The following is a 12982-nucleotide window of genomic DNA, read 5'->3' as shown; positions in this document are numbered from 1 at the left end:
ACGTCACCTTCGAAGCTTGACTGTAGGGTTAGCCCTGGGCGGTGGCTTGGACCCTCCGCCTCCGTCACTATGCATTCATCTGCCGTCTGGATCGACCCGATCGTCAATTGTCTAAGATCTGGATTCTACTCTCGTAGTCGCATGATACAAAGAACTTCTTCGATTTCCACAACCCACATACTAATTGATGAGTGCCAAGAATTCTATTCTGCATAGCGCTTGAAAGGTAATCCTCACTGAGGGGGTATTTTAATGTATGTACATGTTCAGCGATTGAGAAAATACATAACCAAGGAGTCGAGTTCCAGTCCTTCCTGCTGAAAGCCCTGGAAAAGCAACTCTTCTGTAAAGTCGACCAGCGCAAACCACGACACGACCAGCAAACACTTGTGACATAACGTGTCAGAAGGGCATTGGTGTATGCCCTCCCAAGGCCAGATAATTCACAAACCAGAGTCAAAACTCGCGCGATCAGATTCCTTCCGCAAGCTTGTTCAAAGCGGGTCCCTCCATCATCATCTTCGTCCACTCATCCATCGCTTTGGCGCCCACCTGCTCGTAGAACTTGATGCTGGGCTCGTTCCACTTGAGGACGCTCCATTCGAGCCGTCTGCCGTTGACCTCCAGGACCTTAGCCGCCAGGTACTTGAGTAGCTTGAAGCCGTATCCGTTGCCCCGCGCGCTGGGCTGTACGTAGAGGTCCTCAAGGTAAATGCCCGGAGCGGAGCGCCAGGTGGAGTAGTTGTAGAAGAAAAGGGCCATGCCCACTGGCAAGGGGTTGGGCTGCTCCGCGGTCGCAGGAGGGATGACGAGCGCAGTGTAGACAGAGCCTCGCTTCGGAGTCGAGTCGGGGAAAGACAGAGTCGCTAGGAGTGACTCCTCGGTGGCCTCGACTTCGTGGAGAGCCTTCTCGTAGTCGGCAAGCTCGCGGATGAATTGAAGGATGATGGGGACGTCTGCATTGCTCCGGTCAGTAAGGATGTAGCTTGGCATGGTCAGTGAGGGAATCAGCAGGCCTACCCTCGGGCGTCGCGAGACGAATTGTAGGTTGGGCAGACATTGTGCGGAATGAGGAGTGCAAGATAAGGTATCAGGAAATGATTGAATTGGGGAATGTAGCTATGAGGAGAGCCAATGTCCTTCTTATAGTGTCTCCGACTTCCCCGAATTCGAAGACCCGCCTAGACCGATGGGTCTTTTCCCCACCACAGCCGTATAGAGGCTGGCTCTCTTTGGCTGGAACTCCACGCCTTACGGACTTCCACGCCTTACCTTTGACTTTGCCGGTGTCCAAAGTGACTCAGAGAGCGCCGCAATTATGCGCTTAGGAAGTGATTAGAAGGATAAAGAAGACAAAGGGTGAGGGAGGTATAGATGTGTGTTTTCGAAGAGATATATGCGACTATGTACAGTTACAAATATGTGCTTGAAGGCTACCAGAGCATTTATTTGGAGGAAATGGCCGACATCCATTTCTGCTCGTCCGTTCTGTGACAGGTTAGCTGATGATAAAGAAAGCAAGAGGATTACATGATACTAACCGATCAAAGTGCAGCAGCATGCCAAGAACAGGAATCAGCTGCTTCTGATAGTTCTTATCCTTCTGCTCCAGGAACTGGAGAAGAACATTCTTCAGATAGATGTAATCAATGGACCCTGCTCCAACTCCAGTGGGCGTGCCGCTGCGTGTCGATGGACTGTGCTCCTTCGCAATTGGGGAGGTAATGGTTCTTCTAGAGCCAGAATCGATAGAGGACCGTGACGACTGTGCAGTGTGACCGAAGCGACCTTCATCCGGGAGCAGCTTGTTCGATTTACGCATCTTCTCCAAACGGGAGTTTGTTTCCTCGACGGAGCGGCGCAGCTCGGCTTTCTCCTTCTCAAGGTCGCGCACCTGCTTTTCGCTTTCATCCAGCGAATCGCGCAGACCTGCCATGGCCTGTCGCAGATCGACAAGCTCCTGGGTCGTCTTCTCAGATTCAGCCTCCAGTTGATCCCGTCTACGTTTCCAATCCTTCTGGGTTTGCTCCAGTTCTTCTTTATCCTGATCTGCACTGCGCAGAGCTCGCTCGGCTTCGCGTAGCTTACTCTTCAGGTCCTCCAGCTCACGCGCACGGCGTCGACCCTGAGCACTGGCTTCATCCTCGGCGCGATCTCGCTCCTCAATGGCGGCTTCCATACGTTCCTTGAAATCGCGCACCTTGGCATCGGTGCGACTTTCGATGTCGTTCAGAAGACGCCGCATGGTCTCTCCTTCGCGAGTGCGTTCGCTCAGCAGCCGGTGAGCATCCGCTAGTTCTTCTTCGAGACTTTCGCAGCGTTCGCGAGCCTCCTTCATCTGCATACCCAATTCAGCAGCTTGGTCGCGCATACTGTTCATCAAACTTTGAGCACTAGCGTGCTGGGCAGTCTTAAGTTGAATCTCCTCCCGCAGGCCTTGGAGTTCCTTGTTAATCTGACTGGCCTGGGACTCGCTCTCGCGGAGCCTGGCGCGGGCGGTTTTCAGCTCCCCCTGAGTCTTAGACAGTTCTGAGGTGACCTTCTCCTTAGCCTCCGTAGCTTCCTGCTTCTTACTCTCCGAGTACCTCAGGTCAGATTGAGCGACTGTCAATTTCTCCTCAGCTCTGAGCCTACTGTCGGTTTCCTGCTTGATCTTATTATTGAGGGTCTTCACTTCCTTCTCTCGCTCAGACACCGTGCTCTTCAGGGTCTTGAGTTCGGCCCGCAGGTCATCGTGTTTGCTTTCCAGAGTTCTTAGTTCATTCGTCTTGCTTGTGAGTGAATCCTTGGTGGACTTGAGCTCTGAAGATTCGGCGCGCAGTTTCTTCAGCTCTGGCTGGAGTTTCTGAAGGGTCTCGCGCAAATCCGTGATGTCTTTGAACCTCGTGGCAGCTAATTGTTGAGCAGCAGAAAGCTCAGTCTCGAGTGTTGTGAGCTTGATCTTGATATTCTCGTACTCCTCCTTGAGATCATTATGCGCTTTCTCCGAATCCGCACTTTGAGACGCATGAGACGCGATGTTCGTGCGCAGATCCGTCAGCTCCTTCTCCAGCTTAGCAATGGATCCCTCCAAAGCTTGCTTCTCCGCGGTCAGCACTTTCACCTTATCCTTCGACTCCACATGCTCTTGACCTATGTGAAGCAGGTCATCGCGGAGGGACTCGATCTCCTCCTTCAGGTCTTCCTCGCCCTTGAGTTTCGAGCTAAGACGGTCGATAGCGGCATCCTTCTCGTCCAGCTGCTTCTTCAGTGTATCGATACTTTCTTCCAGCTCAGCCACCTTCGCTGTCAATTGTGCAGAAGCAGGTTCCGCGCTTGGCGACGGATCTCGGTCAGCTTCCGTTGCTTTGCTAGCCTCTTCGCCGCCCTTAGCACCGCCAGCCCCTCCCTTCTTCTTTTTCTTGTTCTTCTTTTTACTACTTCCCGCAGCGCTTGGTGGGTTTGCGGCTGGCTTTGCAGTCTCCGTAGGCTCCTGCTGAGCTTCAGTGGCGCTAGAGCTGGGAGCTAGGCTCTCACGAAGTTCATCGAAATTAGCTTGCTTGCCGCCAATGATTTGTTCCTTGGTCAATTGCCATGTGACATTGCTTTCCAAGTTAGTGTCGAGAAAGTCAACGACGTTTTGTAATTGCAGGTTGTTTTCTTTCTTCTGCTCAGCGTCGGCCTTCAGTTTCGTCATTGCCTCTTCGCTCTCCTTCAGCTGGGATCGAAGGCTGTCGACCAGTCCCTGCAGTACACTGAGGCGTTTCTCATTAGCCTCCTTCATCTGCTCCATCTTTTCCAACTTGGCAGTGAGATCGGCATCCTTTCCGGCAGCAGGGGATGGCGAGGCCTGAGCTTGCAGTTTCTTGATTTCCTCGGTCCGTTCTGTCAAATCAGACTTTAGTTTCTCAATCTCCGCGCTGGTCTTCGACGCCATTTCTTCGGACTTCTCAAGCTTGGCTTTCAGATCGTCAAGCTCTCCTTGCTTGGAAGACTTCAGCTTCTCGAGTTCTGTGTCCTGCTTGTCCTTGAAATCACGCAGTTCTGTGAGCTCTCGGGTTGCGGATTCTAAGTTGTGAACCATGCCCTCGGTGGACTCACGCGCCACTGCTAATTCACGCTTCAGCGACTCCATCTGAGTCTTCATGGACTCAATTTCCTCCTGCTTTTCTTTCAGCTCTGACTCCAGACGGGGGATCTCGCTATCGTAGGAGAAGAACTCTTCACTATCACCTTGATGTTCAGCCGACTTCTTCGGTGATGCCGTGGTCACTGCAGTGTCCGCCCTTGTAGACTTTTCCTCAGACTTCGCGACCGACTCATTGGCGTCCGAGGCTTTCTCTTTCGATTCTTTCTCGGCCTTGAGTTGCGCAACCTCATCCAATGCAGCCTTGGTTGCCTTTTGAGCCTCTTCAAGTTTCTTCTTGTAGTCGTCCCTCTCGGTGGTCACACGCTTGAGCTCCTCCAACACCATATCTCCCTTCAGCGACAGCTGGTTCAAGTACTCGGTCAGGGCTTTCGGTTCGCCGATCGAAGTCAAGGGGGTATTTTCACGAAGAGCAGCTTCAAAGGGTTCGATAGAAAGGACTCGCGAGTGTGCCATGCGATAGGCTTTGAGAAGCTCTAATGATTACCAAAACACCACATTAGTCTGCGTCGTCAAAAAGCTCCCCCGCGTGTAATGCGCTGCATACCTTGGTAACGGGGTTCCAACTTGGCCAGCCGCCGCAACTTGACCCGAACCTCTGGAGGCAGATCCGAGGTGGAAGAGGACTGGTTGTTGTTGCCTTCCGCATTTGCCGGCGTGGACTCCTTCTCCGTTGCGGGCCCCTCCTGCCCTTGGCCCTCTCCGGCTGCAGCATTGTTGCCCTCCGGAGCGGCCTCGGAGCCTCCTCCGGCTGCGGCCTCAGGTCGCGGCGTTCCCGATCTACTCGAGGAGTCATCATCCCCAATGGCGAACTCGGGCTCGAATTCATTGGGGTCGGGGCCCCGGACGGGGGTGCCGGTGTTGCGGCGCGGGCGGCCAGAGCGGCGGGATGGGGAGGTGGTGGTGCGGTTCGAAGGTTGGCGGGCGGAGTTGGAGCGGGAGATGGAGGTTTGGGCGGTGCGTTGACGAGCTTGCTCCTCGGCAATCCGCGAGTCGATCGCGTCGCGCAAACGCTGTGTTATCACCAAGACGCGGTATGATTAGCACGAGCAGGAGGTGCACGAGGGGTGTGCCTGATTCGGAGCGGGAGACGATATGAGGTGTTGTTACCTGAAACATGGCCGAAGCGGGCCTGTGAGCCAAGGCCACGGCAAAGTTGAGAAAGGAGAGACAGAGGAAGAGAATGCGACCAAGGAGGATAATACAGAGGAATAAACGAAAGAGAGGGAAGAAGGGGAGTAACAGCATGTAGGGACGGGCTGGGGAGATTCCGCAGCAGGCGGCGGCGGTGGAGGCTCATACGCGGCAGTTCCAGTTGTTCAATGGGCTTTCTTGCTGGCACGGGCGGCCAAGGCGGGCGGAAACGGGCAGCAAAAAGGAAGGGTGATTATGTGCCGGTTCGGGGTGACAATCGCAGCAGGGCAGTAACTTGGACATCTTACTTGATGTTTGGGCTTTTGCATGAAGAGAGAGACTTGGGTTCTACGCAGAGCTTGCATTGGCTCTTCGAGATCATAACCATTAGCTCTGGGAGTGATAATAACTCGATATGAACCTTTCCTATCACGGAATATATATTCGTTACGAAGCTCGAAGTCTTTCCAGGTCGACTCCCTGTCGACTCCTGGTCATGATTACACAATTGGATGAAGATAGTTCTTCGTAGCTATTGAGAGGGGTGAGAATCGTCTACTTCATTGCATTGCCATACCTGAGAATAGTAACACTGAGTTGAGCAGTGCCTCAGGTAAGAAATAATGAGTTAGTAACTCGTAGAAGTCTGGACCATCTTCGAGGTTCATCAGAAACATGGACGGGGCGCTGCCACTAAGACCAATGCGGTTAAGGGCGGTTCTTCCCTTCCTTTCCCTTCTTTTCCATCTTGTGATAGACCAGCCACAACCAAGTCCCAGCCCACGTTGTTCTTGACTTGCTCTCATGTCGCGGCCTGCGCTGCATATCTATTCATCACCTGCACAGGGTATAATCAATCTTCAGTTGCTGCATTTGGTAGGCCGAAAAAGGCCGAAGTCAGTAAGTTGGGAACCACGGGCATAGCGCAGGTGGTCCTCGCTACCTATCTGAGACTCCATCCGTGACTAGTCCTACCCCGTACCTTAGCGGGCCGCCGCCATCCAAAGCAGGGAAGTCTGATGGCATCATGACCAACGGCGGAATGTCCGCTATGACCTTGCTTGCTTCCTCGAGCTTGGACACTTCTCTCCAACATGTCTTTCCTTCTGCCTCGTCGACTTCCACTTCATTCCTCGCAAATCCAACCGCTCCGGCCATAACCGCCAGCATCTCCCTGGTGCCCGGCTTCTCCTCTCATCTTCCGCCCCCGCCAGTACCCCCTCCAACTCCGACAACCATGGTGGGGTGGATTGGTTGGGTATTTTCCGTCCTCTTCCAGGTCATTCCAGGTGTGCTATACTGGATTGTCACCTTCACGACAATTACGTTGCCAACATGGCTGTTCACGCTGTTCTCCATGAGCTTGACCTTCACAATGAATTTCACAACGCTGTGAGTGGTTGACCTAGAAGAGCCCGATCTCGATTCAGGCCCTGACAACACACTAACTCAATGCCTGGTGCAATCATAGACTGCTCATCGCGCTGGCCGTGGTGTCAACCATCAGCTGGTTCATACGATACCGCTTCCTGAACATGTACAGCCGATTGCCTCCGGAGCCCCAACGCAAGGAACCCCAGCTCGACCTCTTCCCGAACATTCAAGAGGAAGACTCCAAGCCTGGTCTAGCCAACTACTTGGATGAATTCCTCAGCGCGATCAAAGTCTTCGGTTACCTGGAGAGACCGGTTTTTCATGAGTTGACGCGAACAATGCAAACCAGGAAGCTAATCGCGGGCGAGACGCTTCTGTTGGAAGAGGAGAAAGGGTTTTGTCTGGTTGTCGACGGATTAGTACAGATTTTCGTCAAATCAACTCGGGAGGGGGAGTCGGCTGAAGAAGAAGGAACGAATCGCGCGTCGTCGGACGAGGATGACCACAACGTCGATGGGAGACAAGGCTACCAACTATTGACTGAGATCAAGAATGGCGCCTCGATGTCGTCTCTGTTCTCTATACTATCACTGTTCACGGAGGATGTTCAATTGAGATATGGGGATAGTGCTGAGCCGAGCTCATCTGTCCTAAGACCTGCTGCCTCACGTTTGCCCGACTCCTTCCCGGCTAGCCCTCAGCCGCTCGATGCTTCTCCGCCAACTCTTCCCAGAGACCGCAGAAGCTTTACCTCCCATATCAATGACAGTGCGGACTTCTTGCCACCTGTGCCTCCCTTACACCTCGGAGAAAGTCACACACCTCCCACGCCCAATACCCAGGATGCCCCATCAAGCACAAGAGCGCACCGAGGCAAGCATGGTCAGAAGTCGGTTCACCCAGATATTGTGGCGCGAGCAATGGTCGACACAACCATAGCAATTATACCCGCTAGTGCTTTCCGCCGTCTGACCCGGGTCTACCCCAAAGCGACCGCACATATTGTGCAGGTCATTCTCACGCGGCTACAAAGAGTGACATTCATGACAGCTCACAATTATCTGGGTCTGAACAATGAGGTGCTGGGAATCGAGAAACAGATGACCAAGTTCACGACACATGATTTGCCGAACGAAATGCGAGGGGCAGCGCTGGATCGCCTCAAAGACAAGTTCATCAAGGAGCGGAATCGCCTGGGCCCGGAAGAAGTCACGAAAGGAATCGCCTTGCACAATCCATTCTCGGGTAGGCGAAATCGATCAAGTAGTTTCCGAAGGAAAGAAGCTGTGCTCCACGCAAAACTGGGCGTATCGCGCCGCCCGACTGCGGCTGTGATCCAGAACAACGCTCTCAGCGATCGTGAAGCTGCAGGTGTTAGCCCTGGAGACTTGCTATCTAGCATACAGTTCTCGCGCTTTGGGTCTAGGTATGAAAACTTTGCCCCAAAGTTGCTGAGCCCACTCGCAGAGAAGGAGCAGTCGCCTTTGCGGTCCCCATCACCCATCATCGAGCCCATGGGATCTTTCTACCGAAAGGAAAACGTGGATGAGGATGCTCTGTTCCGCGAATCTATACTAGAATGCATCATGAAGGGTATCGGCTTGATAGAAAGTACCAACGGCCTTCTCCGCAAGAGCCAAAACTCAGGCGACGCTTCTCCAAGGCTTCTCTCTTACGACTCGCGTCGCCAGAAGGCGGTGTTTGGCAATAATGCTTTTGGTTTCATTGATCCTTACGAAGCCTCCGTGGATGATACAGAGTCAATGATGTCGATGTCCGTCACAAGTGCTGGTGGCACGTCGCCAGTCATCAATCTGAGGGAAGAGTTGCGAAACGACATCGAGATTGTTTACTTCCCTCAAGGGTCCGTGCTGGTGGAGCAAGGCGAGCGCCATCCAGGCTTGTATTATGTGATTGATGGATTTCTGGATGTGGGAATTCCTGTCAGCGAAAAAGAAGATGATCTTGTGGGATCTTCCCGCCCAACGCATGCGCAGCCTCGCGAGGAATCCTTCCCAACTCTGAGACGGACTCAAACCAACACTTCGCGCATTTCAACCACAAGTTTGGGAACGGGCACTACTGACTCTAAGCGCAAGAGACAGCCACGGAAGTCACTGTATATGATAAAGCCTGGAGGGATTCAAGGCTATGTTGGTGCCGTCGCATCCTATCGCTCGTACACAGACGTGGTTGCCAAAACGGATGTTTACGTGGGATTTCTCCCGCGAGCTGCTCTGGAGAGGATAGCGGAGCGGTATCCGATCGCTCTCCTGACGCTGGCTAAACGATTAACGAGCATTCTCCCCCGCCTACTCCTTCATATTGATTTCGCACTGGAATGGGTGCAGGTTAATGCGGGTCAAGTGATATATCACCAGGGCGACGAAAGTGATGCCATTTACCTTGTGTTGAATGGCCGTTTGCGGTCGGTCCTCGAAGGTACTGACGGAAAGGTGACGGTCCTTAGCGAATACGGGCAGGGAGACAGTATTGGTGAGCTGGAGGTCATGACCGAATCGACCCGTCCGTCATCTCTACATGCAATTCGTGACACTGAACTGGCCAAGTTCCCTCGAACCTTGTTTAACAGCCTGGCGCAAGAGCACCCCGGGATTACCATCCAGGTATCTAAACTTATTGCACAACGGATGCGAGACCTAGTGGAGCAACCGGTGAAAGAACAGGGGATGGAACGAGGCAATGCCGGCACCATCAAAACAGCGTCTTCAACTCTCAACCTGCGGACTGTCTGCGTCTTGCCGGTGACAGGCGGAGTTCCTGTCGTTGAGTTTGGGCACCGCCTGCTGCAAGCCTTGCATCAGATCGGGGTGACAAACGGCGTCACGTCCCTCAACCAAGCTGCTATTCTGAATCACCTGGGACGGCATGCTTTCAGTAAGATGGGGAAACTGAAGTTGACACAGTACCTAGCGGATCTAGAAGAAAAGTATGGAATGGTGCTCTACATTGCTGACACCACCGTGAATGCACCGTGGACGCAAACCTGTATCACCCAGGCCGATTGCATCCTACTGGTCGGTCTTGCAGAGTCCTCGCCCAGCATTGGTGAATATGAACGATTCCTGTTGGGCATGAAAACAACTTCCAGAAAGGAACTGGTGCTGATACACGAAGAACGGTACTGTCATCCCGGACTGACTCGTCAATGGCTGAAGAATCGTGTGTGGATCAATGGAGGTCATCACCACATCCAGATGCCCTATCGTCTCGCGGCCGAACCTACGCATTCTCAAACTAAACGCCTGGGAACGGTATTGAAACAACGAGTCCAGGTCATCCAAGCCGAAATTCAGAAGTACACATCCCGCCGTATACGCCAGACGCCCCTTTATTCGGCCCAGACGCCATTCAAGGGCGATTTTCATCGTCTGGCTCGCCGACTGTGCGGTCGTTCAGTCGGGCTTGTGTTAGGTGGTGGAGGCGCTCGAGGTATCGCTCAGGTGGGAGTCATCAAAGCGCTTGAAGAAGCCGGCATCCCTATCGACATAATCGGTGGAACCTCCATCGGCTCGTTCATCGGAGCTTTGTATGCTCGAGATGCGGATGTCGTGCCTATGTATGGCCGGGCCAAGAAGTTTGCCGGTCGTATGGGAAGCATCTGGAGGTTTGCGCTGGATCTGACTTATCCGACCGTGTCCTACACGACTGGACACGAGTTCAATCGCGGAATCTTCAAAACATTCGGCAACAGCCAGATTGAAGACTTCTGGCTGGAGTTCTACTGCAACACGACCAATATCAGCCGATCTCGCGCGGAGTATCATTCGTCCGGTTACACGTGGCGCTATGTCCGTGCGTCTATGTCTCTGGCAGGCTTGATCCCGCCGATTTGCGACGAAGGTAGCATGCTGCTCGATGGCGGGTATATCGACAATCTCACTGTAGGCCATATGAAAGGGTTGGGTGCGGACGTGATCTTCGCTGTTGATGTTGGGTCTATCGACGATAATACCCCCCAAGGGTATGGAGATTCGCTGTCAGGCTTCTGGACGGTGCTCAACCGCTGGAATCCCTTCTCTTCATTGCCCAATCCCCCTACGCTGTCGGAAATTCAAGCACGGTTGGCATATGTTTCGTCCATCGAGAACCTTGAACGCGCCAAGACCACACCCGGTTGTCTGTACATGCGACCGCCGATCGACAAATACGGCACGCTGGAGTTTGCTAAATTCGATGAGATCTATCAGGTGGGGTACACATACGGCAAAGAATACTTGGAGAAGTTGAAGAACGAAGGATCTCTTCCGCTACCGGAAGAGACGGAAGAGAAGAAGAGACTTCAACGGACACTAGCGCCCCGACGCGCCAGTATCTGAAGTACAATATCTGTTAAATGCAAAGCAAGATATATAGCCTAGAATTTGGAGACTTCTATCATATCAACTCTAGACGTATCTGTAGGAACTTTCTGGAACACATGAGGCCGAAATTGTTGTTCGTGTTCGTTGTGTCAGATGTGAGGCGAGAGGAAATGTGTTTGTGGAAACGAAGGGATCGGGACGGGATCTACAGAGTACAGAGTACAGAGTACAGACAGACAGACCCTCTGCCTGCGGTGAAACCGGAGCTCCAGGAGTGGAGTGGGGGTCGCGGCGTCGCCCGCCCCCAACAACTCACAAGCCATAGTGCTTACCCGATGTTCTAGACCCGGATTGCAACCAAGCTTGTCACTGCCACCGGGACTAGTTAGTTAATGCGCTCCAATCCACTCTGCATTAATCCGTTTCTCTTCCTCCCCCCCTCTCTCCGATTGTTTATCTTTTCTCAAGGACCCTGCTGAGTTGGACATCTGCTCATTACGCGTGCATTTGTTTCCCTGGGCCCCAGTTACTCCAGTCCAGTTCTAAAGTTCTGAAACATTGCTTGTTTCCGGACCCCCCCCCTCAGAAGAAAACCATGCACGTTTGAAGCCTTTGCTTATCTCCACCACCTGTTTCCCTTCGAGGGACCGGTTCCTCTGGGGCGAATCTCCCACTGGACCATTCTTTGGATTCTGCAATAGAAATAATGACGGCCTCTCCATGTGGTCCGTTACGACTCCTGCTCCATCGCACATGGACTCTGTTGGTCATCTGCTGCATTCTCCTGGTGCTTCTTTTACTGGTCGTGATGGGAGATGAAGCTCTCGCAATCTCGTGTTGGTGACCCATCCCTAGGATTTTACACTCTGAAAGTCTCTACTAACAGCAAGCAGACCGGCACCCGACAGTGAATCCGGACAAAACTTTGGCTTTGGTTGTGGCAAAGTCTCGAAGAGAGGATACCTCTTGGGCTTATCGGGTCATGCCCCAGTAAGCATACGCCGTGTTCATGGACAGATGGTTACGAACAGAAAGCAGGCCCACTCACTAATGTCTTGAATAGCTGGAGGCCATACATCTATACTTCCGACCAAGAACCCGGGTTCGCCGATCTCCCCGCGAATAAGGGCCGCGAGAGTATGGCCTACTTGACGCACATTATCGATAACTACGATGATTTGGCCGATATCACCGTGTTCATGCACGGTGGTGATAGCCAGTGGCATAATGATGTCAAGGACCTGGATTCGCCATCATTGCTCCGCAGCCTCAATCTTCGCACGGTGGAGCGGCTAGGATACGCTAATTTGCGCTGCCATCATCGCCCGGGCTGTCCGGTGGCCGTGCGGCCGTTTGACCCTGACATGGCTTCCGACCATAACATTGTGTACCGCAACTTTACCAGCATCTATGTAGACCTATTCCGAGTGCCTTTGGACCAGATTCCCACGGAAATCGGAGGCGTTTGCTGCGGTCAATTTGCGGTCACACGCGAGCGCATACGGGGCCGACCGAAAGAAGATTACATGCGGATGCGCGACTGGGCTATTACTACGGAACTGGACAACTTTGCGGTCGGATCAGTCTTTGAAATGCTGTGGCATATTGTTTTTCTAGAAGCACCAGTTGCGTACGTGCTATGTCCCTGGCTGGTTGGCCGGAAAGGGAGTGCTAACAGTGTCTCGATTTGACAGTTGTCCAGATACCCAGCAGTGCTACTGTGAACTGTATGACCTATGCAACGAAGAGCCCGATAACTCCTGAGTGATCTTCTCCGGGTTTTCGAAGGAGACATCAATCCAAGCGTCGTGATGGCTCTCGGGCCACAGCGTCTCCTTTATGGCCATTTCTTCGGGGAATTACCGAAAGAGGCAACCGTCTCCGGGAGGGATTCAGCGCCGAAATTCTAGCCTTGCACCTACACCCAATGACAACCACACATCGACATCAGAAGCAAAGCGGACATGCAGCCTTCGTTCCTGGATCCAGGACAATGAGCTTGGCATATTCTGACCCGGAAAGT

General features: G+C 53.0%; 4 protein-coding genes across 4 annotated transcripts; 2 read left to right on the top strand and 2 right to left on the bottom strand.

Annotated features, from left to right (window-relative positions):
* Positions 1-218: 218 nt before the first annotated feature.
* Positions 219-5006, bottom strand: BO82DRAFT_380674 (putative vesicle-mediated transport protein (Imh1)). The gene is made up of 3 exons (XM_025637774.1): positions 4674-5006; positions 1542-4602; positions 219-1021 (listed from the first exon to the last, which is right to left on the bottom strand). The coding sequence occupies exons 2-3, from the start codon at positions 4580-4582 to the stop codon at positions 472-474; spliced, it is 3591 nt and encodes a 1196-aa protein (XP_025495754.1). The 5' UTR covers positions 4583-4602; positions 4674-5006; the 3' UTR covers positions 219-471.
* BO82DRAFT_163325 (uncharacterized protein) lies at positions 4768-5406 on the bottom strand. Its single transcript, XM_025630276.1, has one exon. It carries the CDS (start codon positions 5372-5374, stop codon positions 4952-4954), a length of 423 nt encoding a protein of 140 aa, XP_025495753.1. The 5' UTR covers positions 5375-5406; the 3' UTR covers positions 4768-4951.
* A 1091-nt stretch (positions 5407-6497) lies between these two features.
* Positions 6498-11034, top strand: nte1 (lysophospholipase; the record flags this gene model as incomplete). Its single annotated transcript, XM_025632953.1, has 2 exons — positions 6498-6652; positions 6732-11034. 2 exons carry the CDS (start codon positions 6498-6500, stop codon positions 10972-10974), a joined length of 4398 nt encoding a protein of 1465 aa, XP_025495752.1. The 3' UTR covers positions 10975-11034.
* A 551-nt stretch (positions 11035-11585) lies between these two features.
* Positions 11586-12902, top strand: BO82DRAFT_163040 (DUF3431 domain-containing protein). The gene is made up of 4 exons (XM_025630274.1): positions 11586-11795; positions 11853-11949; positions 12023-12589; positions 12654-12902. The coding sequence occupies exons 1-4, from the start codon at positions 11666-11668 to the stop codon at positions 12721-12723; spliced, it is 864 nt and encodes a 287-aa protein (XP_025495751.1). The 5' UTR covers positions 11586-11665; the 3' UTR covers positions 12724-12902.
* Positions 12903-12982: the final 80 nt, after the last annotated feature.

Source organism: Aspergillus uvarum (assembly GCF_003184745.1).
Source record: "Aspergillus uvarum CBS 121591 unplaced genomic scaffold BO82scaffold_6, whole genome shotgun sequence".
NCBI classification, from domain to species: Eukaryota; Fungi; Ascomycota; class Eurotiomycetes; order Eurotiales; family Aspergillaceae; genus Aspergillus; species Aspergillus uvarum.
Note: the sequence above shows the minus strand (reverse complement) of the source record. Positions and strands in the feature narration are given on the sequence as shown.